This window comes from Elgaria multicarinata, chromosome 2 (genome assembly GCF_023053635.1).
Source record: "Elgaria multicarinata webbii isolate HBS135686 ecotype San Diego chromosome 2, rElgMul1.1.pri, whole genome shotgun sequence".
Lineage (NCBI taxonomy): Eukaryota > Metazoa > Chordata > Lepidosauria > Squamata > Anguidae > Elgaria > Elgaria multicarinata.
In genome coordinates, this window is record NC_086172.1 from 96937412 (window position 1) to 96959560 (window position 22149).

General features: G+C 39.2%; 1 protein-coding gene and 1 non-coding gene across 4 annotated transcripts in view; both read left to right on the forward strand.

Annotated features, from left to right (window-relative positions):
* IPO7 (importin 7) overlaps positions 1–16967 on the forward strand; it is a 49396-nt gene extending 32429 nt beyond the window's left edge. The window contains exons 14-25 of one of the 3 annotated variants that reach the window (XM_063117264.1): positions 93–258; positions 1371–1531; positions 2822–2950; positions 5205–5271; positions 5369–5494; positions 5629–5726; positions 8382–8477; positions 9475–9695; positions 9949–10154; positions 11425–11631; positions 14203–14319; positions 14833–16967. In XM_063117264.1, the coding sequence (XP_062973334.1) occupies positions 93–258; positions 1371–1531; positions 2822–2950; positions 5205–5271; positions 5369–5494; positions 5629–5726; positions 8382–8477; positions 9475–9695; positions 9949–10154; positions 11425–11631; positions 14203–14319; positions 14833–14930 (1692 nt within the window). In that variant the 3' untranslated portion in view covers positions 14931–16967. Of the gene's footprint in view, positions 1–92; positions 259–1370; positions 1532–2821; positions 2951–5204; positions 5272–5368; positions 5495–5628; positions 5727–8381; positions 8478–9474; positions 9696–9948; positions 10155–11424; positions 11632–14202; positions 14687–14832 lie in introns of those variants that run through there. The other 2 variants (XM_063117266.1, XM_063117265.1) reach the window with 2 other exon arrangements.
* Positions 6360–6540, forward strand: LOC134393880 (small nucleolar RNA SNORA23). The gene has a single exon (XR_010025146.1). It is a non-coding gene; the product is annotated as a small nucleolar RNA SNORA23 (small nucleolar RNA).
* Positions 16968–22149: the final 5182 nt, after the last annotated feature.

Consider the following 22149-nt stretch of genomic DNA (forward strand, 5'->3'; position numbering starts at 1 on the left):
TTCTGTTTTGTATTCTTGTTCTTGATAATGTTGTATGGAATAGGTGTGTGAGTTTGTATTAACTACTTGAAATTGCTTACCATCTTATCCAGGCTTGTTGGGTTCTTCACTATTTCTGTGAAGTTAAGTTTAAGAGCGACCAGAATCTACAGACAGCCCTTGAACTGACCAGAAGATGCCTAATTGATGACAGAGAAATGCCTGTCAAGGTGGAGGCTGCTATAGCACTGCAGGTTTTGATTAGTAATCAGGAGAGAGGTACTTTTTCTTACACTTACTATCAAGGGAGCTTGGATGTAGCCAATATAGAGAGGTTGAATAATTGCTGTGCTCAAAATGTCATTGTGCATGGTTACTTAGAATAGTAGCTATAGTTGTGCTGAAAAGCATGTGTATGAAAGTAAGCTTGATTGAAATGAGCCTAACTTGCCTTTTATCACTGGGGTGTAAGCCATCATTTTAAACAATAAATTATTAAAGGAGAATAGTTATATTCTTTCACGGTACCTTACTATCTGCAGGTGTTGGCTAGAACAAGACATCTTGTGAGATACACAAGAATCAAGATGCTTGTAAGAATCCCGTAATAATTACAACAGCTCTCAACTAGTGCCATTTATATATTAAAAAGTGGTGCATATATTAAAAAGTGCAATGGTAGTTGTGTAAATATTCAATATTTCATGTAGATCTGTATTTGACAGGGTTGCTTGCAACAGCTAGTAGAGGACTCTTCACAGTTCAAAATGAGAGAATAAAAATGAATGGTTTGTCCAGAGCCTGATGGCGACTAGTAATGGCTGGCCTTTTTTGCTCTTATCCATCTCTTGTCAGCCAAAGGGAATAGCTAGATAAAGTCAACATTGCTGTGCATGCTGCTATCCTCTGCAGAGGTTTGCAGGGAGTAAGTGGGAGGCAAAAGGAACAAACGAGGGAACCATGAAGAAAGTGGCTGTGCGGCTTAGTCTGAAGGAGCAATTTAGATATTATCCTTGGGTGGGTGCGGGATGCAGAACATTTTACTGTCAGGGACATTGTGCTCGTAGATGTGCATCCTCCATGAAGGCAGAATGTGAGGAATGTTCCAAGGTTGGCTATCCGTTTTCCAAACACAGGCAAATAAGCACAAACATGCCAGAACAGGCAGAAAATAAAGATAGGGGAGTAGTGGTATTTTGCAAAGTCGAACTTTTACATATCATAAAATGTTGATGGAAGATATTAAAGGTAAATTAATACCAAGATGGTGAATTAACTATTACATGAAAGAGTCTTTTTCAAAATATAGCTTTGTAAACAAATGCTTAAAATACTATTTTCTTATAAGTTACTTTTAAAAAGTAATTTCTCTCTTCTTGCTTGCTTTACAGCGAAGGAATTTATTACTCCATTCATTAGACCTGTAATGCAAGCTCTTCTTCATATTATTAGAGAGACTGAGAATGACGATCTAACTAATGTGATTCAGAAAATGATCTGTGAATATAGTGAAGAGGTTACTCCCATAGCAGTAGAGATGACCCAGCATTTGGTAAGTCTAGTCATAATTTTATTTAGCATGGTCGTTGCCTGTATTGTAAAGCAGCTGCTGTCTTAATATTCTGCCCATATCCTCATGTAGGCTGTTAACTACTACACTTTGAACTGCTTCATTTGCTGCTGAAGAAATATCCTTCTGTTTTAAACCACAACAAATAAGATGTATGTCTTTTTGGACTAATACTTTGAATTTGATTTACTTTAATGAAATAGTAGTGTTGTCTTACTGTAAAGACTTAGTAAAGTGTTTGTTTGTTTTTACATTCCTGCAACACACCAAAAATATCAGTTAATGGTGGCTTTTTACAAGTAGGAATTCTGGTTGTGAGGGTTACTTTACCCAAAACTACTCTCATAATTCCTGGTCAGCCATGAACATGAACCAAAATCAACCTTTTTATCCACTGGCCCATCCCCTACCCTAAATATTCACATCTCCCCATTCGCCAACTATAAATCTTAACTGATAATTGTGGTAGATGGCTCAATGAAAATGTCAACCTAGAATGCGGCTGATGTGAAGAAGGCGAATTCCGTGTTAGGCATAATTAGAAAAGGAATTCAGAATAAAACTGCCAAGATTTTACTCCCATTATATAAATCTATGGTTTGTGTACAGTTCTGATCACTGGACCTAAAAAGGACATTGTAGCGTTGGAAAAAGGGCAAAAAAAGGGCAACTAAAATGATCAAGGGGCTAGAGCAACACCTCTATAAGGAAAGATTACAACAGCTGGAATTGTTCAGCTTAGAAAAAAAAGGCAAGTAAGGGGAGACATTTTTCTCCCTCTCTCATAATATTAGAACCCAGGGTCATCCCATAAAGCTGACTGGTGGGAGATTCAGAGCAGATAAAAGTGCATAGTTAAACTATGGATTTCACTTCCACAAGAGGTAGTGATGGCCAACAATTTCCATGGCCTTTAAAGGGGATTAGACAAATTCATGGATGGTATGGCTATCAATGGCTACTAGTCCTAATAGCTCTATGCTATCGCCAGTATCGGAGGCAGTATACCTGTGTACATCAGTTGCTGGGGAACCTGGGCAGGAGGGTGCTGTGCATTCTTGTCCTGGTTGTGGCTTTCCTCTGGGCAGCTGCTTGGCCATTGTGTGAACAGAGTGCTGGACAAAATGGACCTTTGGTCTGATTCAGCATATTATAATGTACGTTTGCATACAGTTTAGAAGACTTGCTCAGATTTTTTTATTTTACTCAGCTTAATTTTTTAATTCAGCTTTCTGGTTGACTCAACTGAGATTTTGTTCTTTCTATTTATAGGCAATGACTTTTAACCAAGTGATTCAGACAGGACCAGATGAAGAAGGCAGCGACGATAAAGCAGTAACAGCAATGGGCATCTTGAATACTATCGATACACTTCTCAGTGTAGTTGAAGATCATAAAGAGGTAAGGATTATATTTTGTTCACAGTTATGCCACAGATGGCTTACAAGTAAGAAGCCAACATCAGTACTTAGCTTCAAAAAATAGGTCCTTGAAAAGAATTCACTGTTCTCTGTCTGTTGTGAGGAAGCATCCATGATGGGTTATCTCTCCTCATAGAGCCTCGTGTGGTGCAGAGCGGTAAAGCAGCAGTTTCTGCAGCTGAAACTCTCCCCATGGCCTGAGTTCGATCCCAGCGGAAGCTGGTTTCAGGCAGCCGGCTCGGGTCAACTCAGCCTTCCATCCTCCCGAGGTTGGTAAAATGAGTACCCAGTTAGCTGGGGGAAAGGTAATAACGGCTGGGGAAGGCAAAGGCAAACCACCCCGCTATAAAGCCTGCCAAGAAAACGTCAGCGAAAGCTGGCTTCCCTCCAAGAGTCAGTAATGACTCATTGCTTGCATGAGAGGTTCCTTTCCTTTCCCTGAAAAGAATTCACTGTTCTCTGTCTGTTGTGAGGAAGCATCCATGATGAGTTATCTCTCCTCATTGCCCAGGAAGGCAGAGACCACAACCTTTTGCCTTGGTCCCAGCTTCTGTAGCTCCTTCCTCCCATTTATTCACTGCCTTTGCCCTGGACAGATCTTGTGACTTTCTTCAGGCCTCATTCTCATTTTCCCCTTTTGCTAAAACTACTTCATTTCACCCTCTTCAGATCTGCTTTGATTTCTTTCTGCAGCTATTTCCTTCTTCTTTCTTAAGAACACAACAAAAACCTACATTTTTCTACTTCCTTCTGTTTCTTAGCAGTGGCTCTGGTCTCTGGCATGGGTGCTTGCTGGACAGTTTGACCAATTACATATCCCGAAAAGATAAAATATTGAATTTCAGAATCTCCAACTGCAAACACTTGTAATTGTTGCTGAGGGATGGAAATGCTGTATGCATAACTCATCTGCACATTTAGCCGTGAACTTTTGAACTGTACACGTTAGTAATACTGCCCTACATTACAGAGTTATTAGTAGGTAATACTAAGCTTGTATATTTGTTTTTAATGTTTACTGTTTTTAACTTTTGTAAACCGCCCAGAGAGCTTCAGCTATGGGGCGGTATATATAAATGTAATAAATAAAAAATATAAAACAAGTTTATATTTTTCATCTTAATACAATTCTGCTCCTATCAGTGTTGAAAGGCCATTTAAGAGCACTGAAGTCTCTTCCCTCATACAAGTACAAAGACTGGCTTCATTGCTCCCTCCCTGATTCCTAAGAATATAAGAAAAGCCCTTCTGGAGCATAGTTAGTTCGTCTAGTTTAGGATCCTGTTCTCAGTCAATGCCTCTGTTAAAAGCATTACCATGATCAGAACTTTAATATAATAAATCCTATTTTGTTTTGATATTATACATCCTGTCATGTCACAAACAGCATCACCTCCTGAGGAAAGTACGTTGTGCTTCTGATTGCTTTGTGCAACAGGCTAATCAAGTGGTGTGTGTGTTAGAAACCCATAGTCCACCCTCTCCCATTTTTATAACCCCTTTAACTACTAGTCTTCCCTACTTACCCCATTTTCTGGCGACCTTAATCTATCCCCCAATAAGAGCTTCGGCTATTGGGCGGCATAAAAATGTAATAAATAAATAAATTGACACGGTTATATTTTGACCTTGTGGTCTGTCTCCATGTTCTATCTCATCTGAAAAGTTTTAGCTAAAGCTTGAAAAGATTGAGTGGTCGTGACCCACAATCTGACGTGGTCAGCTCTTTTGACAATTGAACAGCAGTTGGGCTGCTTTTAGAGCACTTTGCTGTTTGCTATGCTTCTCTTTTTGCTGTGGTGTAGCATATATGCTTGGTTATAGTTGGCCAGCTGCAGTTCGTGTATTCTTGTCTTATGAGATCATTGCACAGATGTGAAATTCAGTAAAGCTCCTGAAAAATAGCTGTGGCCCTAGTCTTAAAGACTTTGTGGCGAATTCGGTGTGCATGGTGGAGCTTTTGATTCTTCTTTGGAAACAGTTCTTTGTGCTACTCAACAGGCTGTCCCGAAAACATGGGGGAACTTCAGAAGCAGGCTCTCCCACACAAAATCTGCAAAGTGAAGCAGAAAAGCAAAATATCTAAAAGTTATGCAAACACTTCCATGAGGGGAGTTCTTTGGATCATGTTCTACATACCTTTGTTTTTACAAATAGATCTTCCATTTTAAAACTGGTACTGAAGCTAGGTTCTTAAGCATATTTTGTCTTTTATTTGCACTGTTCCCTTTCAGATTACCCAGCAGTTGGAAGGAATCTGTTTGCAAGTAATTGGGACAGTTTTACAACAGCATGTTTTAGGTAAGAAGTTTTTTTTCTTTTTTCCAGTGTTATAAATCTGCATGAGGTGCTACTAATTTGTTCAAGCCACTCTTAATGACCTCTTGCTCTGTTTTAGAATTCTATGAGGAAATCTTCTCCCTGGCTCATAGTCTGACCTGTCAGCAGGTCTCAGCACAGATGTGGCAGCTTTTGCCTCTGGTCTTTGAAGTATTTCAGCAGGATGGCTTTGATTACTTTACAGGTAAGGTTTCTTACTGTGACTGTCTTGCTCATTGAACACTGGCAAAATACACACCGTAACACCTTGCGGCTTTCATAATTACTAAGTGGTGAAAGCATAGATAACATCTCTTTGTTATTCTTTCTGAAATACAGATATGATGCCGCTGTTGCATAATTATGTAACTGTTGATACAGACACACTCCTGTCTGATACAAAATACCTAGAAATGATCTACAGTATGTGCAAAAAGGTAAGTATTCCAGTAATATATATATATATTAACATTTCTTTAACCCTTCTGTCAAGATGGCTAAATCCTGCAGAAATATTGTACACCATATAGATTCAGGAAAGGGAAACATGTGCCTTTCCAGCACTGCAATCTCATTCAGGAGATTGGAAGGCTCAGCAATGCAACAGGGATCTAAATAAGCTACATTCATGGGATTTGTGAGGTATTAAATTTAAATTAATCCGTATAACTAAAAATAAGCAGAATATAACACTAAATAAAATCACTAATCAGAACTGCATGTCCATTTGCTGTGTGGTGGTTGATTAAAATTCTGTGGATCTAACCTGGTAGAGAGCCAGTAGACTGCAACCTCCTCAAACCGTTTCCCATGCCTGTTCAGATATAGTGAGAAAGAGGAGGTAAGTAGTTAGTACCAGGGTAAGCAATTTGTGGCCCTCCAGATATTTCGGCCTGCAACTCGCATCTTCAGTCATCATTCGGCTGTGCTAACTAGGACTGATGGAAGTTGTGGGCCAAAATGTCTGGTGGGCCACAAGCTGTCTAACCCTGAATTAGATCCTCCGTGTTTTAACCACTCATACGATTTGTATCTCCCTTCCCCCCGCCCTGAAGTGGATTGAAATGGCTGCAGTCACGTGTGCATAGTTTCTTATCTATGTCTAGTGGTATAGTCTATTTGTGTTTTGCATTTAGACTATATTGCTCACATGAAACCTGTGGCCAAAGAGCAACTTGAGATCATAGTACTGGTCTAGTGATGTCGAAAGACAAGTTTACCACTGTCCAGCCTCCAAACTCTCAGACATGTAAATGGAAGGTGGGGTGAAATTGCATTTTTAAATTGCAGTTTAAATAGTTATGTTTGTATTCATGTTTCTGCTGACTGCTGAACTTCATCGTTAATACATTTGAACAAGTAAAATTTTAAAACGCAAGGAATCATGTTTGGAAAGTTAGGTTATTCAAAACAGGGTGGATATTCTATTTTAAAGCAAGAATTGATGCTGAGCTCTTAAAGTATATATCAGCTTTCATTTCATTTGGTGATCAGTACTATCAAAACTGACAGTGCCAGTCATGTATTTTGGAAGGAAGAGATTACCCTTGTATATAACAGACCATTGGTATGTGAGGGTTTTTAATATTTGCATAACCTACGCTCTTTGGGTTCACATGACGTGAGAATCCCTGAGCAAGTGTTGCATATTGAAAATGGTGACTGCACTTGCCCCAAACGTGCCACACCCTCAACGTGGGTTAAATAACCCATGGTGGGCTGTCATGTCATGCGAACAGTGAATGAGATCTGGAAGGAGGATTTGTCTACACATACTTATTTCTCTATGTAGATCATCTGTTGGGTGAGGCTTGTATTGTAGTTTTTAATGTTCTTTTTTATTGTCCTCTAACATTTTATTATAGTATACCACCTTGATTGCTTTTTAGCATATAAGTTGGTATATAAACTTTAATAATAAAAAGAATATATTTTGTGTAGCTTTGAGCTTATTGAATTGTCAGATTTTTCTATTTGCACTGATAATTTCTTGAGTATGTGAGATGGACAGAAATCGTAGCTTCTGATTAATTTTGGGCCCTGATTAAACTGAACTACAGCAATGTCTGTAAAAATGGTAGGTCACATTTGGATCCTTCAGTTTTGTGGATGAAAAATAATTTAATTAACTTTTTTCCAGACATTTCTAAGTCTAGTATACATACACTAAATACAATGTCTCTTTACTAATGGAAACTAGAAATGACAGATGGATTGGGTTCACATGACACAAAAACCTATTGTGAGTGACAAACCATGCTGGATTTTGTGTCATGCTAACCTGGACTGATTACCACAGAATGGCATGTGCTTATTTATTTATTTATTACATTTCTATACCGCCCAATAGCCAGAGCTCTCTGGGCGGTTCACAAAAAATGTGCTTGACCAACAAGCCACCCTAACAACCCATAGTTTGTTCCTGGGGATGTTCAATCTACGATGGGTTAGTGTGTCATCCAAACCTGGCACTGCCAACCCATGTGGATTCTGGGCATCAGTGAGCGAGCCACTTGGCAACAGTGGCAGAAACCCCTGCCACTCTTGCTGAGCAGTCTTGCCTGTGAACAAGTGAAAGCCCCTCCAATGATTCCCAGTAAGCTCTCCTTTTAAATTTTTCCCTCCAGATATTTTCTCAAATTGGGGCTGAATTTTTTTAATATTTTCATCCCTACCTGGTAATCTGTGCATTTAAATTATGAGGACATTTGTGCACATTATCAGGGCTGGGGCTGGGGCAATTCAGTCCCAATTTGTGCAAATGCCTGTGTTGGAGCCAGGAACTGTGACTAGGGGCACGGTCTCCATGGAGACGGGCTCGGTAGCAGACAGGATGCGTTCTTCCGCCAAATCCTCTGTGATACCTGCTGGAGCCAGCAGTAGGACCTAAGAGGAAGGAGGGGAGAACAACCCACGGTGAGCCTGATCGTTTGTTAGGCTCACCATGGCTTGTTCCGACAATAAGCCACATTGCGTGGCTTATTTTGCATAATGGGTTGTCGTGTCTCTTACAGCTTTAATTCTGCTAGAAAACAACAGCACCCCACTAAAAATCCAGTACTGAAATTAACGGAGTACATTTTATTTCTTAGGTCCTTACAGGTGTGGCAGGAGAGGATGCAGAATGTCATGCAGCAAAGCTTTTAGAAGTCATCATTCTACAGTGTAAAGGTCGTGGCATTGATCAGGTAAGTAGATGGACTTTTTGGCTATCTTAAGAAAACTATATGAAAGATACAACTCTCTGAAGGTGAAGAGCCAGCTGTCATTTTTCATGTGTAATCAACAAGCAATTTAAGACAAATATGTCCCACATATTACCGCAATTTAAGACAAATATGTCCCACATATTACCAAATAGTAATAGTATAACACTAATAGTGTCTTTCTGAAGCTTCTACTTTCTTTCTGCTTATTTGGAAGGAGAAGTTCAATTTTAGTTGATCAGAGCCAACTAAACAAACCATCCAATTTCTGCTAGATGCCTCTGGTGCAGTCATAGTTGAGGAGTCAGTTCCTTTTTAAAGGAACTGATTTTTTTTTAAAAAAATATACATTTTGTGCAGTCATAGTTGAGGAGTGTCTGCAGATGACCATATACAGACCCCGTATCTGTACATTTTGCCTGCTGATGTTTACTTACGTATTGCTCCCTAGTGTAACTTGTATAGCTGTAATACCTGTAAGGCTGCCGCCTTGCAATACAAATACCACTTTTGTAGCCAGATGCCCAGGAGAGAAGAAAGCCATAGGTCTCTTCCCGGCCATGTGGTTCTTACCACATGCTGTGCAGTACAGGCGGATTCCGGCTTGCCGCAGCATGTAAGGGGAGGGGATGGATAAAGAGATTGGAAAAAGAGTGGGTGGGGAAAGCTGTGGGCTTTTTGTTTCCTGTTACATTGGAGAGTTTAAACCAGCCTTCCCTAACTCAGCATTCTCCACATGTGTTGGACTACAATTCCCACCAGCCCCCCCATGCTGCCTGGGGTGATGGGAGTTATAGTCCAACACACCTAGTGGTGCCTCCAATTAGGGGCTAGTTGAAAAGTTATGTATCTTGTCCTTGGGTTGATGGCAAGGTGAGAGCGCTTGATAACCACTTAGCACCGTAAATGTGGTTTTTTTTAATATAAATATTGGAATCTTACGTTGTAACGTTTAAAGATGTTTTTCCTGTTCTTTCAGTGTATACCTTTATTTGTGGAAGCTGCTTTAGAACGATTGACCAGAGAAGTAAAAACAAGCGAATTGCGAACAATGTGCCTCCAGGTTGCCATAGCTGCTCTATATTACAATCCTCATCTACTTCTGAATACCCTGGAAAATCTTCGCTTCCCCAATAATGTGGAGCCTGTTACAAATCACTTCATTACACAGTGGCTTAATGATGTAGACTGTTTTTTGGGGTAAGCTTGGTGTCTCTTTGAGATTACAGCACTGATCCACTGAATCCTTTAATGCAGAGACAAGGAATTGTGTGTATACAGTGGGTGTCTCCTTCACCTTTTCCATCCATTCAATGTGGGCTGTATTTGGGGAAAGTGAGAAGAAGCTCTACTGTAAATGTAGACCTTCTTGCCTGATCATTTCTCTGAATAAGGGTTCCTTTTTTCCTAAAATTGAAAAGAATGTAATATGAAATTTCTTTTTGCATTTCAGGCTTCATGACAGAAAAATGTGTGTGCTAGGCTTGTGTGCTCTCATTGATCTGGAGCAAATACCACAGGTTTTAAATCAGGTTTCGGGCCAAATCCTGCCAGCTTTCATCCTTTTATTTAATGGGTTGAAAAGAGCATATGCTTGCCATGCTGAACATGAAAATGATAGTGATGATGATGATGATGCAGAAGAAGATGAGGAAGCAGGTATGATCTTTCAGGCAGCTGTTGATAGTTTTTCAGCAAAACTTTAGTCCTTTGAATTTTCCTTTGTTTACTTATATCTCCTTGCTATATTTTTGTGCTTCTAAATAAGATTCAAATGTTTGTGGATTTCAGCCTGTCCTCTTCCCTATTTTTCAAACACTAGCTCAGTTTGCATGATCAAATAAGCCATAGTGGCCAGGTTTAGAAGATCACAGGTGTAAAAGAAACCACCATGGCTTAATTATTCTTACTTATTTAAAACATTTCTTGGCTGCCTTTCAGGGCAGAAGTCCTCGCAAGGCAGCTTTCAAGAAATAAAATACATAAAAGCAGTTAAAATACTAAAGGCAATAAAAACATAATCACAGTAAAATAGCAAATAAAAACAATAAAACCAGCTTCTTTCTTTGCCCCATGCATGCCACTCACATGTCTGCCATTTCCGTAATTACCCACAATGCAGCATGGATTAGCATGTGGTCCAAACCCAGTACAGTGGAGGTGGTTTCTAAATCACTCCACAACCCCTACAACAAGCCATGCGATGGTTTAGAAGCCATCCCTGCAGTGGATGATACTCTAACCTGCATTGTGGGTAATTGGGGAAATTGTGATCATGCAAGTGGCTTCTTTGCCGCTCATGATCGTCCGATCTTGGCCACTGGCTTATTTAAATGGGCAGTGCATACCGGATGCCTTACTAAGCCACTGTGGCTAGTTTTGATCATGTGAACAGAGTCAGTGTTTTGTTTCCTATATTATATGAATATTTCTTACTGTTTGCTCATTTAGTGTCTTTTCTTTTACTTCATCTCCCTGTTTTATTGAGTATTTCTTATGAGATGAGCAAATTCATTCTTTGTGCCAAGTGTTTTTATTTTTATGTTCTTCTTCTTTACTCTTTTCCTGATTTTACTTTTTTTAAATCAAAGCTAAATAGGCTTCATGTGGTTGCTTCCTCACTCTACTTAATCCGTTTCAGTGTCCAACCGTCATTTTTTACTCAGTTCATCTCATATCCTTTTGCTGTAAATGTCTCCATGCCGGGTTTTCATTTCTCATTTGCAAGCTGTACAGTGCAAATTGACTAAATGTGTTTCTAGTGCTTTCTAAGGGCATGAGATATTGTCAGATTTTATAAAGCTAGAGCACAGCACTAGGACAAAAGTGGAGAAGTAATAGAGTACAAATATTATAATGATAAACGGGGAAAAAGAACACAGCCTTTGCTATCTTTGAGGCATTCTTCTGATTCTGCATCTTCTTGCAGAGGAGCTTGGGAGTGATGAAGATGATATTGATGAAGATGGACAAGAGTATTTAGAGATTTTGGCCAAGCAGGCTGGAGAAGATGGCGATGATGAGGATTGGGAAGAAGATGATGCTGAAGAGACAGCTCTAGAGGGATATTCAACAATTATTGATGATGAAGATAACCCTGTTGATGAATACCAGATATTTAAAGCAATTTTTCAGAGTAAGAGCAGCTATAATTTGCACAGAAAATCTGTATTTTTTCTTTGTAGATGCATGTGTGTTGAAAGGGGGTGTTAGAGGTATAGAGGAGCTTTAGAAATTTCAGGGATAAAGAGTATGATTTAAAACTGCAGCTGAGGCATTCCATAACACTGACATGGGTTAAGTTTGACGGAAGTGGAGACCTGCATCAGAAAGTAGAGCTTTGGCTGGTTTTGGTAAAAAAAAAAATCCTACCTTTCATTGGCAAAGTTCTGCCACATTGCTGAAAGTCACCTCAGTTGGGGCAACCACACCTACTTCTATTGGCAAACTCCACTTACATTGCCTGATTATAATTTTCTTAGTGTGGGTGAAGGGACTATTCTAGAAATGCATGCAGTTTTTTTGTGGGAAAACAAATAACATTGGAGGGAAGAACACCTTGTCATTTTGGAGAAGCAAAATACTATCGTTTTTTAATACTGAAATATAAAAGGGAGCCTGCAGGAAAATTCGGATTTCTCCCTCCCAACCAATCTGGAATGGTAGTGACTTATCTCTACTGGTTAGACTTTTTCAGGCAAAGTACTATCATTAATCCAACACCATGTGATGGATCAGGAGTAGGGTTCTGTCATTCCTGTTATATCACATGGTGTTGGGTTGAAGATAGAACCCTGTCTGAAAAATTCCCTGACAGACGTGTGCCTTACCCAAAGGATGAGTAGAGGGGAAACAATTTCAGGTGATGTCACAAATTATGTTACTATTACATCAGCAATTGTGGAAGCTCTCCGGACATATCTGACCAGAGGGCAAGTAGTTAGTCATCCATTCATTGTCTGCTGTAACTTCTATCTTGACAAAAACTGGCCTCCAGCGTCCCCTAACATTTTTTAGTTCAGAGATGGTAAGAATGATATAAGAATAAAATAGGGCAAGGTTGGCCAAATTTGGCACTAGGTAGGGAGGGGGTGGCTGGTTGCTAGGAGTGGAAGGATTTTTGAGGAATTCTTCATGGCTGTTTCAGTACAACCTTGTAAAGCTTGTTGCCAACAGATCTTGTTAATTTTCTACAAAAACAGTTCTATGCCAGTCAACACCAAATCTTTTCTATATAAGAACATAAGTGCCATGCTGGATCAGACCAAGGGTCCATCTAGTCCAGCACTCTGTTCACACAGTGGCCAACCAGCCATTGGCTAGGGATGAACAAACAGGACATGGTGCAACAGCAACCTCCCACCCACGTTCCCCAGCAACTGGTGCATACAAGCTTACTGCCTGTAATCTCATACTGGAGATAGCACAAATCCATCAGGGCTTGTAGCCATTGATAGCCTTCTCCTCCAGGAATTTATCCAACCCCCTTTTAAAGCCATCCAGATATGGTGCATGTATGCATGAAGTTAGTTTCAAAGAAACCAGAAGAGAGAGGAAACCAAGTAACAAGGAAAAACAGGGAGATGAAATCTCAAGCATGCACAAAAATAAATATTTTATAATCCTTTTAGAGATATTTTTCTTAAAGGGTGCCTCAAATAAGAATAGTGAATATATAACTACAATGGTGAAATTAATATCTTGAAAATAGCAATAAAAAGGAAAAGGGCAGCAAATACCTTTAATTTTTGTAATATGCAAATTTTACCTCTCAGTATGAATAAGAACAAAATAAAACACAGCCTGATGCCAATGGAACGAAATACCGACCTTAAAAGGACACTATTCTGTAACTAAATGAATTCAGGATGTGGCTACAACAGATATACTTCGGTTTAGGCACTCAGTCACATCTGTTCCATTTTCAGGAGTCTACGAGCCTATATGAAAAACTGGTATCAGTGAAAATAGTATGCCGGCTGTGCTTACATGTTATGTTGGCTGTATCTGCATCTGGTTTGGTGTGATGTTCATGTACAGGAATGAGCACAGTGACATTAGACATTGCAACAAACAATCCATTCCTGGGTGTGTGTTTTTAGCAAACTGGAAGGAGCAAATGGGCAGGAGACAATGCACTTGTTTCCATGCAGCCCAATGAATTAATGGGTTGTTTAACTGACACTTGTTTCCTTTCATAAAGTTAATAGGTTATGTAATTCTGAGAGCATTATTTCCATTTGGGCTGAATTTGGGGAGAGACTAAGCCAGTAATCAGCATTGAGGGAGATGTCTGGGCTTGAGAGAAAATATTAAAGAGGACTAGAAACCAGGGTGGTGGTGGAGCTATATAGAGCAAAGAAATGGCAGCCCTGCATAGCAAGACTGGGATTTCTTTGCAAAGGAAAAGAGAAATGCCAGCCTTCCAAACTCTGAAAACAGCCTATTGATTTCTGACCCTTCCAGCAACCATTACCTCTTTGTGCATATCTCTAAATTGTTTAAAATGTATCTATATGTGACTATAAAACCTTAAAGCCAGCTTGAAAAATACTCCCCATGAAGCCAAGTTATTAAATATCTACAAATTCTACAAAAAATAGTATTAATGGTTCTAGTTAGAAAGGGGCTTCTAAAAGTAGTGAACTGTGATTATCTTCAATCTGCCCAAAGTTTTCCAATGCTTTTATGTCTCTTTGATTTATAGCAATTCAAAATCGTAACCCTGTGTGGTACCAAGCATTGACACGTGGTCTTAATGAAGATCAAAGAAAACAATTACAGGACATAGCAACTTTAGCCGATCAACGGAGAGCAGCCCATGGTATGCATGTTTCCACTAAGTTTTATATCATTGATCACTGCTAACTGCGGCTGTGTCATTTTACGAACAGGTCTATGGCTACACACACCACCCTGAAAGTGCTCCGTCTCATCTGATCTTGGAAGCTAATTAGTCAAGTCTAGTTAGTACTTGGATAAGAGTGTTTTGCAAGAGAAAAGTTATTAAGTATTAAAACTAGAGAGGAAAACAAGAGAACTACATCAGCATTAACTTAATATTATTAAATTGAATTAACACTTCGATCTTGGTGGAGGTGGGCCCTTGCATAGTCTTCATTTTCAGCATTCACATTTTGTAATACTTTACACGCTTACAAAAATAAAGTATGGGTTTGTAAAAGATGTGATTTTTTTTTGTCTCTTGAAGCATTTTTTAAAACACGATTTTAAAAAACAACAACCTGGCTCTTTTGTAGCATGTGGAAAACTTGATACAACCTTGAAAACCAAGGTTTGTGACATTCAGATAATTTGATTTTCCCCTCCTTTTCAGAATCCAAAATGATTGAAAAGCATGGTGGATACAAATTCAATGCTCCGGTTGTGCCAAGTTCATTCAATTTTGGTGGTCCAGCCCCAGGAATGAATTGAATTATCACTACTTTTCCTCCTACTGTGTGGTTGTAGTGAAGAGCTTGTGTTCCTCCCAATATAGTGGTTCCAGAACTGGTTCATGTTATCTACAGCTCACTCTAAATGAATTGGTAGATTGAACATTTCAAAAAAGAAAAAAGCCAACCCAGGAAGTGGGACTTGATCATGCAACCTAATACTGGAAAGAAGGTTTTATGAAGATAGGAAGAACCTGACACTTGAGCTTCAAATGACACGCTGTGGAAATCAGAAATCAAGAGGGGATGTCATGAAGGCAGTTTCCTTTCTATGAAGAGAAAAAGGCATTGGCTGCAGGACTGTTGGAAAGGTCTCATTTACAGTACACAAGCTGGAAGGCCAATTTAATTTTTACACCTGTGAGACTGAGTATTTGCCCAATCTTCTTCCTGTTCCCTTCTCCCTTCTGGGTATCTATTCTTTTAATGTACATAAAGGTGATTGGATAGCCTTACTTAACACTTCATCATTTCCATTTATCAAGATTGTTCATATGTAGAATATCGGACACTTATTGTAGCACTACATAACTGATTAAATCTGTAAATGATTTAGCACTTTCATATTGAAACAAGCCTGCTAGCCTATGTACAAAAATAGCAAAACGTTTGTTTATATAAAAAAGGGATGTTCTGGGGAAAATTTCAAGTTATTAATTTAAAACTAGCAGTTTTGTACTTGGTGACTTTGTGGTGCAGTCACCACTGGTTGTGACTTGAATTTGGTTATGTAAAAAGGGGTTAGTGGTATTTCATTGCTGCTAAAAAAGAAAAAAAATGGCAACACCCTCCGTGTCCTTTGTTTTTTCTTAAAGCTGTCAATGTACAAGTGGAAATTTGGATACAGAAACCTTCATGTTTAAATGCTGAGATGGGAGTTAAACTTCTCAGCAGCATGTGAAATCTGACATGAAGTTCTGCTTTTACAGGAGTGTATTTTGAAGTGTGATGGTGAAACATCTATATAGGCAATCTATTAAAAATAATTTGGCTAACTTGGGTTGGATCTGATTGAAGTTTTATTCCCATATTTGGGAATATGGTTGTTTTCATCCTGTTACTCCTTTTCCAGCACCTGGGTAGAGGTTTTAACATCTCCAGTACCTCTCTTCTCTCCCCTCCCCCATATTTTTTGATGGCCAGAATGAGACAGTCTTTGATTTGCTTGATCCAGCTAGAACAGTGGCCCAGTTTGGATGATCATTTCTGCATAAACTGAGATATAAATTAGTATTTTGCCCACGTATGCAGCTGCTTTGCATAAGCTACAAGTAAAAAAGGAAGTATCTTAAGCATAGATTCCTGTTTTGTGTAGACTGGAAAACTATGGTTGCCAGCTTCAGAACAAGCCAGAATTCTAAATCAAGTTTGTGGTTTCAAATCCTGGCTTGTTCCAAAGCTGGTAACCAAACTCCTGGTTCACATGGAACAAGAAACTATGGTTTAGAGACTTCTGGCATAATTGTGGCTTGCATGAAGGAGCTATGTACACAGGCGAAAGGCTGTGTATCTTGGCTTATTGAGATACAATCATCTGAACGCGGTCTCACGATTAACAAGTCCAATGTTTGAATGAACCATTCTTTCTCCTTTATATCCTTGCCTCCAGGTGGTATAGTAGCTAGCATTTAACTAGAAAGGCAACAAACTCTGCCCTACTGGGACCACTATTAAAATGACTCTATGAAGAAGGCAACATCAAATTGATGTAACTGGGCTGGGTTAGCGCCCTACCTACAAAATATATACATACAAAATCTTACATGCTGAGTTTTTTTTTGTTGATCTTGCCTTGAGATCACTGGTGTCAAATCTTTTATTTAAGTAAAATGTTTCTTTCTCCTGGCTGTTTTTATATTCAATGTCATCTGCTGTTACAACTGATACTGAGCAAGCTACCTTAATTTAAATGTAAGCCTCCAAAACTTTAAAGGCAGGTTGAAAAATGAACTGAATTTATATCTATAAAAATGAAACTGAAATGAACATATATATTATGATATTCAAAAATGCAGTCTTCGGAAAATCAATTTGTGTGATGTGTGTTTTATATATATTTATATAATATCAATTTGAGGGTGGTGTGTGCTTGGAATGTAAAGTTCTTGATAGAATACCTACCTCTCATTTGTTTCAAACCCCAGACCAAGGGCTGTGCCTACATACTCAAGCTTCTGTTCTTTACTCCAGTCTTCACCCATATGTAGATTTGATTAGAGACAGGCTTATGTAACTGTGTAGCTAGTTGCTAAGAGGAGAACCTTCCATTCAGGTTCTGGGCAGACTAGCTAAAAAACATTGGGTTCCTCAACCTGTCCTGAAGACACTTTATTGCTGTTCTGTCTTTTGAGTTTTTTATTACATGTACTGTGGATTTGTTCTTCTTTTAGATCAGGTACATGCTACTAGATTTGCAGATCCTCATTATCAGACATTTCAGTCAAGTTATTAGTATTCAGAGCAGACTCGCTAGCTTGGGTTCTCTGAAAATCTCTTCCTGAGCCCCACAAATCTACAAGCTTAACACTAGAAGCACCAACTTATATGAAGGACACCTAACTACAAATTGTGTTTGGTGTAGTTTATATTACAAAACTGAAAGTATTGGGAGCTCAAAAACTATCTACATGAAAACTGTTTAACTTAACTAAAATGTAAAATTCACTGAACAAGCATGCTTAAATCAATTTTTAGCTAGTTGTTCAGATAATTATCTCCTTTGATGGATAAAAAATGTAAAACTGATAATTTATTCATTTCTGCTGGCATCTAACAGCATATTAGTATAACATGGTTTATGTTGAGTTACAGATATAACCCTATAAGCACTTTCTGCCTGGCAGTAGAAAATCTTGGCCCAGGTATTATAGTACCACTTTCAAGTAATCTCACTGAAGTAAGTTTTATTTCATATATATAACATAACTGGTGGTCTTCAATCCTATGAGCTCCTCTCTGAAGTTTTGTTTTTGTTTCTGAATGCCCTTTTATAGCAATGACTAAAAAAAGATGAGTCTTAGTTCTCACAGATAAGTATGCATCTATGTGCAAGGAAACAATTATGTGCTGTGATATAAAATTAGAAGCAGTCCAGTCCAGAAGCAGATTTACCACCCTGATCCATGATTTGTGAGAACTAGTCCTGAGAGGGGAGAAAAAGGGAAAGGAAAACAGTATGTTTCTCCCATAACTATTATAATACATATGCTGCACTAGGTAACAAAATAATACACTATTTCCTCAAGAATGACCAGTATTTTCAAAACCAGTGTCTTTTGCCAACTTATGAAGTTAGCCCTACAGTGTATTAAAATGTTTTTTGGCTCTGATTTAACAGGATTCAGTATTCAGTTTAACTGAATGTGGATAATCAAAAATTAAAGAATTGTTTTACCCTTTTGTAGGTTTTACAAAAATGTAATAGTTTATATTTATGTTTCGTAAAGAGGATAAAAATCAAGCACAGAACATGGTAAGCGGGGGGGGGCAGCCCCCTAAATTTTCTCTACTCATTTTTTAACAAAAATAAGTTTACAATTTTGCCTTTAAAAAGCCTACAAACCAGATGAACTTCCCCTACTTTTTTGGCAGCCCCGCTCCGGTCTTAGGCTAGTTACAGGCATGTTGGTGAGTGAACTCAATTCTCTGAGGTGCAGTCCTTATGTAGCTACAATGGCATCTCCACATGCAAGAGGGGAGGTACCAGTAGGCTTGAAGGAACAACAAATTTAGGGGACCTCCTCAAAAAACACTGCAATGAGGTCTTGAGCATACTCCATGATACTAGAATGCTGACTGTTTAGGGGGGGGGGGGGGCACAAAGAAAATTTAAAACCAAGAAGGGGAAATGGAATTATGGGCAGGCATCCTGAATGGGACTATTACATAGTGCAACTTTTGGGATGCATTATCCATAAAGACCCTTTTTAAAAAGACTTGAAAATTAGCAGTGATAGTATTGTCATCTCTTCTGGAGGCCTGCCTCATACATTATTATTATTACATGCACTCATACCTATAAGAGCTACATATAGGTGTCTGTAAGTGATTCTTGAATTTACGCAGACTGCTTATTAGAATGTAGAGTGGTTATTCTCAGTTGGAGAATCATTTGCATTTGTCAAGAATATACTTTGGAGGAATGTCAGAGCTACGTCTTTCATATGCCCTTAAGAACTTGTGTGGCAGGCCTTATCCTCTTAGCTTCAGTTGCCAAACATTACTGAGCTAACATTAGGAAGACATGTTATGATGGTAATAGATCAAGTTTTCTGTATGATGTATGGTAATAAAAACTAGAGCTGAGTAAGTAGGCTCTAATTTATTGATGGCCGTTAATACATTTGGATGTCTTTTAAGTTGCTCTTAAATGAAAAGGATAGGCTTTTTCATACTCTTCTGTTCTTGTAACACCTAATTTCCTATCCGACATCACTGCCTCATGCCCCTTTTCCCCCATTACTGAAAGCAGTATAGCTATATATGTGTGTGTATTCTGCAGTAGCCTGCATTGGCTTCTGAAACAAAATAACCATAGCAATATCCTTTAAATAATTTAAAAGTTTAATAGAATATCTTATAAGAGCCATGCAGGATCAAACCAAGGGTCCATTTAGTCCAGCACTGTTCACACAGTGGCCAGCCAGTTGTTGACCAGGAAACCACAAGCAGGATATGGTACAATAGCATCCTCCAACCCATGTTCCCCAGCAACTGGTGTATACAGGCTTACTGTCTTTGATACTGGAGGTAGCACTTAGCTATCAGGACTAGTAGCCATTGATAGCCTTTTCCAGGAATTTATCCAACCCCCTTTTAGAGTCATCCAAATTGGTGGCCATCATATCTTGTGATAGTGAATTCTAGAGTTTAATTATACACTGTATGAAGAAGTACTTCCTTTTATCTGCTCTGAATCTCCCACCAATCAGCTTCATGGGGTGATCCCAGGTTCTAGTATTATGGGAGAGGGAGAAAAATGTCTCCCTATCCATATTCTCCACCCCATGCATAGTTTTGTACACCTCTATCATATCTCCTCAGCCATTTTTCCAAGCTAAACAACCCTAACTATTGTAAACTTCTCTCATAGGGGAGATGCTCCATTCCCCTGATCATTTTAGTTGCACTTTTTCCAGGTCTACGATATCTTTTTTTAGGTATGGTCACCAGAACAGTACACAGTATTCTAAGTGTGGTTGCACCATAGATTTGTATAAAGGCACTATGATACTGGCAGTTTTATTTTTCTAACTATGCCTAACATGGAGTCTGCTTCTTTACAGCAGCCACACACTGGGTTGACATTTTCATCAAGCTGTCCACCACAACCCCAAGATCTCTTCCTTGGTCGGTCACACTTGAAGTTGGGTGGATTTTTTTATCCCAACATGCATCATTTTACACTTGCTTACATTGAACTGCATCTGCTATTTGGATGTCCACTCTCCCAACTTGGAGAGATCCTTTTGTAGCTCCTCACGATCCCTTTTTGTTTTAACCACCTTAAATAATTTGGTATCATCAGCAAACTTGACCATTTCACTGCTCACCCTTAATTCCAGATCGTTTATGAACAAGTTGAAAAGAATTGGTCCCAATACAGATTCCTGTGGGACCCCACTATTTACTTCCCTCCTCACAATGGATTTGTTTGTTCTTACAGAATAGCTGCAGTTGAAACATTCAGCACTATTGACTATCTGGATAATTACTGGGGAATAAAGAAAAAGTGCTTACTTTTTATGAGGAGACAACCAAAGAAGAATTATTTTAGCTACACAAGCTAGGTCTGCTCACTTAAAACTAGAGTGCCACTGTTTTGCGTGCCACTGTTTTGCAAGCCACCCTGGCTGGGAGTGTTACTAAAGGATGTCATATAATTCCTTAAAGAAATTTTGCACCAGAAAATAATAGGCACATATGAGAGATGGCAATAATGGTCAGGACACTAATTGATCATGGATTACTATTGCAAACAGACTACAAAAAGATACTATTAAGAATAACTTGATATTATGTTCCTGTCTGAAAACCCTGGTGAGCTGCTGCCAGCCAGTGTTGACAATACTGGGCTAGATGCTAGCTCTGCAGAGGCCACCAGTGAGGGAGGAAGCAGCAGCCAGGCACCTCTCCACCGTGCCTGGGTCCAGCTCCAGCTCAGAGCCCCCTCCCTCCTGCTGTCAACTGTAACTGCTGAACTTTGCAACTAAGATTGTAGTGCCTGAATTTGCTTTCCTTTTCCCCCTCCTCCTCCTCCCTCCCAATCCCCTTTCCTTTTGTGTCATGTCTTTTAGATTGTAAGCCTGTGGGCAGGGACTGTCAAGAAATACTTTTGTAAGCCGCCATGAGAGCCTTTTTTGGCTGAATGGCAGAATAAAAATCCTTAAATAAATAAATAAAATAAATCTGACCTCAGCATAAGAAAGCAGCTTCCTGTAAAGAATAGGACTAAATACAATAGTGACGAACTCTTTTCTGTTCGTAGTGTGTCAGATTAAGTCAGTGATAAACCAGGTTTAAATCTCCAGTCATTAAGCTGGTTTGATGACCTTGAGCTAGTCAGTATTTCTTAGCCTAAGCGACCTTACAGACTTCTTGTGAGGGGTGATGGTGGTAGGAACATATATGCTGTCTTGAGCTCCTTGAAGAAAAAGGCAGGATATAAAAGCAAACAAAGAGCACGAAATATCAACTTATTTTCTTAGATACGCTTGTGTGGGCCTTTTTTCGTTTTTTAGTTATCCAGGACGGGAAATCATGGTGTGTGCACTTGGGGAGCCTTTACTAGAACAGCCAATTCGCCCAAAACGAACTGAAAACCCAGCTGCCCTACTGCTTCGCCTATGCAATATAACAAATCGTCTTCAACCGGTTTGAAGATGAAGGCTGCCATTCCGATGTATACTTACCAGGAAATAAGTCCATTATAATGGCACTTACTTCTGAGTAATCATACGTAAGAATGCGTGTTGTTGTTGTTTTAACATACAGAGGACAGCAAAGGGCAGTTTGGTCTTAGATAGCCGAACCTTAATTAAAGTAATCTCCCGTGGGAAAGGCATCTCCTTTCGTTGCGGAGGCAGAGAAAGCCCTCGCTTTTCCCCCGAAGTGAAAGCTTAAGTCCGAACTGAAAACAGCGGCAATACCCCGCGGCGGTTATTTCTCCCCGCTTGCCTTTCCAACTAAAGGATCTGCGT